General features: G+C 39.1%; 1 protein-coding gene across 1 annotated transcript; it reads left to right on the plus strand.

The window, feature by feature from the left end:
• Positions 1–3617: 3617 nt before the first annotated feature.
• Positions 3618–4343, plus strand: LOC102200602 (gamma-crystallin M3-like). The gene is given in 4 exon segments (XM_013914172.1): positions 3618–3626; positions 3731–3973; positions 4069–4132; positions 4135–4343. Coding segments are annotated over 4 exon segments (525 nt in total).
• Positions 4344–4568: the final 225 nt, after the last annotated feature.

Below are 4568 nucleotides of genomic sequence, written 5' to 3' on the forward strand. Positions count from 1 at the left end.
GGGATGAGGTTCATGAGCATGAGGCGCATCATGGACATGTGCTAATTTTACATTTTGACTTCAATAAATGATATAAATTTCTAAATTCTTGTGTCATGACATTTAATTTCATTACTGTGAACCTTTTTAAGATCATTCATACTGAATTCAAATGCATTGAGTATCAGTGGAAACCACCGAGTAAAAAACATGTTTTCATTCTTCTTTTGAATGGCATCTCCAAAAGACTGAATTACCACCTGTTTCTATTTGATTTGTAGAAGTCAGCTGTGGTAGACAGCGATATATGGATGTGCATCCAGCCTAGGTTATGGTATTTTTATTAATGCCTTTCAACAGTGTCATTTCCAAGAGTAAATTCTGATTTGGTTCTGTGAAACAAACTGATGTGAATGTTCTTTATAAGTGTCTGGTTGGCATTTTTGGGTAACTTAGAGAAGTAACATTTCAGTATCACAGCCATTAAGAAGTAATCCATTACATTACAGCATCACATCCTAAGAAACAAATTTGTAAGCAAATTTTTGCTTTGCCAACATATAACACCACATACACAATGGTTTATTATGCATATGGGTACTGCATAAAAATAGAAAATAAAGTATATAATTTGTAACTATGTTTTGATTTATGTATTTGCAGTAGTCGATGCAAATATCATGAACGTACTGAATTTAACAAAACTAGAGAAAAAACCACAATAATATGAAGAGATTTGCTTCATTTTGGGTTCAGGGTCAACAAATTATCAGTATTTATTAGTAGTAGTCATTGTTTTGGAGCATCAAAGTGATATAGTTTATGGATGTAGTTCCATTCTGCCAGCTGAAAAGCACAATGTCAGCAGTAGTGATGTTCTGATTTGCAAAAGGAGAAATTAATAAAAGGCAATGACAGTACAAAGATATAAGGAACATAATTGTGTAGTGTTTTTCTTCAACTATCTGAGTATTCAGGTGAATATATTTCACCAAATCTTTACTCTGATTGGTTTTGACAGACTGCTCGAGAGCCAATTAGAATGCCTGAATAAGTAACATGACCACAACAGAGATGATGTTTGAGAACTGACCGATAAAAGCAAGGCACCAACGAAAAGTCAGTGGCTCATATGGAGAAACTGGAAGAGTAGGTTTCAAATAAATTTTACCAGCTGACCATATTTGATGGTTGTGGAATTCCAGGTGGAGTTTATCTTTTTTTTCTTACTGTCCCTGCATGTGTTTCTTCTAGATACTCCAGTTTCCTCTTACAGTCCATATGCATTAGGTTAATGGTGATTCTCAGTTGGCCATGGATGCAGATGTAAGAACATGTGGCTGTCTGTCTCAGTATAGTAAGAACATGTAAACCCCAGCCATCTAAGGATTCAAACCCAGGACCTTCTTACTGTGAGTCAGTGATGCTAACCACGGAACCACTGTGCTGCCTCTAAATCCAGTTCCCCTACAATCCTAAATGATTTCAGATCATTTGCACTTAAATCAGTTTTGATAAAAATATTTGAAAACTGGTGAGGTAGGCGATCTTGAGAAAAACAGCAGGTGGTTGACCCGGTCTCTCTACAGGCTACTGGGAAGAGTAGAAGATGCCACAGTACCGGTAACTTTGTTCAACTCAGTTTTAAAAAACTTGGAGAGAAAAGGTTCTCAGCCACAATATTAAAACCACTAATGAGGCGAGGTGATTAATGAGTATTAATCATTCTGTTACAATCCTTTGCTTTTCCAGAAAAGTTTAGAGCATTGCATTCCTGTGGATCTTACTTTGACACTGAGCGCCTGCCTGAACTTAGCTCTGAAGTGACTCGTGACACACAACAGAGATTCCAAGGCTTTGTTTTGACATCCAAACTCCCCAGATGACAGTCCAATCAAAGAACTCCTTAATGAGCAGGAATAAACCTTTCCTCCACAACTGCCTTTTAGAAATGTACTGCAAACACTTTAAAACTACTTCAACAGAGGGAACATGTCTGTGTGAAAAGAGGAAGTAAAGCTTGTAGAAGTGCAATGAATACAGTTATTTCCTTTTCTAAAGTGGTGTTTTTTCAAGGTGTTTGATCTTTTTTATGAAAATAGTTTATGATCAGAAATTATTATCAAAATTATTCAAAAGAAAGACAATGAAAGTTAAAAAAAAAAAAAAAGACTAAATACCTAATGATCTCACGGCCCAATTCCTATTTTTAAAACTTCATAGCAATGGAAAATGTCAAAAGATGAAGACTAAAGAACATATACATTCATCTGCACAATATGAATCTGCTGAAATCATTTATTCTGTTCATGAAATTGTCACGGTCTGGCTGGCAGACCGTGGGGAGATGGGGAAGTAGGACCCAAACGCCGGACTCTTCAGTGCAACAGTGTTTATTTACAAGGTGGTGAAGTAAACAACAATAAATCCCCAGTTTCCCAGACTCCCGTGTAGTATCTTCTTCCCAAAAGTCCCCGTGTAGTGCTCTCTGCCCCAGTGTCCCTGCACTCCCCGTGCTCACTGCTCTTTCTCGTCCCACACTCCTCCTGAGGGGAAAACAATAGAGGCAGCTGTTACACACTTATCCCAGCAGGGATACACTCACACTTGACTGTGCTTGAAGACTGCCGTGTAGTCAAACGTAATAATCCAGCGTGGGTGGAAGCTCCATCGCTCATCTAAATAGCTCCCCCGACAAGCCCAGATGAGGAGCAGGTGTGCGGCAAGGACTTCGGGTGTGGCCAGCCCTCAAGTTAGGCCACACTCCCAGGGCTGAAGGTGCCTGTAACTTGGCCACAGAAGAAAGGCAACACACACACACACCTGCCTACATACAGATGTGCACAGGGGCAGTGCAGACAACACACCAAATAATAATAATAATAATAATAATAATAATAATAATAATAATGATGATGATGATGATGATGATGATGATAATAATAATAACAATAACAACAGTCATAGTCCCCACTGCCCACGGACCCCGAGTCCCCAGAGCCGGGTCCGTGACAGAAATAACAAACATACAACTCTCTTTTTTTGTAAATACCACCACTTGAAAACAAATTAAATATACAAATACCTGCCATAGCATTGAAAATCACAAATTCAAACTCAGTTATAACAAATCACCAAGTATACTATTTCTTTTTCCCTCTTTAACTCATACTCAGGAGTTTGGCAAAAGTTCGTATTATTAGCCTTGAGGGGCTCACTTTTACATACCTGATGAAAACAAATCCACAAACTGCTATCTATTTATGGCTTGATAACTGCTATCTGGCTTGTTTGTATAAACTCACTATTGTACTATACAGCTTGCAGAAAATCTATACTTTTCAAAAGTCATTCACATCTATATAAATAACGTTCTAAGCTATTTTTATTTAAAAAAAAAAAAAAAACCTCTGCTCTTGTGAAAGGAAAATTCTGTTAAGAGGTTATGACCTTGTTGGTATATGGGTAAGCAACTAAAAACTGTATAGGCTTCTATAACAGCTTGCTGTGTCAGGGCTTTGAACAATGGACAGGCAAACTGTCTTTGTCTCTGGCCAGGTATAAATACAACTTGTTCAGACAGCCAGTGCATCAGTTCAAAAACAGTTCTCTAAGAGACCTGAATCACCGCAGTCAACATGGGCAAAGTAGGAAACTAAATTGTTAAATCAACATTAATTAGCCTATACTTAAGTTATCTTGGAGAGCATGATTGTAAAAATGTCCTTTAAACCCATTGTACTTTTTTCAGATCATCTTCTACGAGGACAGGAACTTCCAGGGCCGCTCCTATGAGTGCATGAGCGACTGTCCCGACATGTCCTCCTACCTGAGCAGGTGTCACTCCTGCAGGGTGGAGAGCGGCTGCTTCATGGTCTACGACCGCCCCAACTACATGGGAAACCAGTATTTCATGAGGAGGGGCGAGTACGCTGACTACATGAGCATGATGGGCATGAGCGACGGCATCAGGTCTTGCCGTATGATCCCCATGGTAGGTGTAAAGTGGTGGTACTTCCATATAAGACCTTTTTGGAATTAACATAAGTTTCATGCTTAATTTTATTTTGTCTTGTGTCTATAAAACAGTACAGAGGCCAGTTCAGGATGAAGATCTATGAGAGGGAGAACTTCGGTGGTCAGATGTACGAGCTGATGACGACTGCGACAGCATCATGGACCGCTACCGCATGTCCGACTGCCAGTCGTGCCACGTGATGGATGGCCACTGGCTGATGTACGAGCAAGCCCACTACAGAGGCAGGATGATGTACCTGAGGCCCGGAGAGTACAGGAGCTTCAGGGAGATGGGAATGAGCGGGATGAGGTTCATGAGCATGAGGCGCATCATGGACATGTGCTAATTTTACATTTTGACTTCAATAAATGATATAAATTTCTAAATTCTTGTGTCATGACATTTAATTTCATTACTAACTCAGAGAAGTAACATTTTAGTATCACAGCCATTAAGAAGTAATCCATTACATTACAGCATCACATCCTCAGAAACAAATTCATAAGAATACTTTTGCTTTACCAACATATAACACCACATACACAATGGTTTATTATGCATTTGGGTATTG

The sequence above is a fragment of the Pundamilia nyererei genome, unplaced genomic scaffold (assembly GCF_000239375.1).
Source record: "Pundamilia nyererei isolate P.nyererei 1_Seehausen unplaced genomic scaffold, PunNye1.0 scaffold00176, whole genome shotgun sequence".
Lineage (NCBI taxonomy): Eukaryota > Metazoa > Chordata > Actinopteri > Cichliformes > Cichlidae > Pundamilia > Pundamilia nyererei.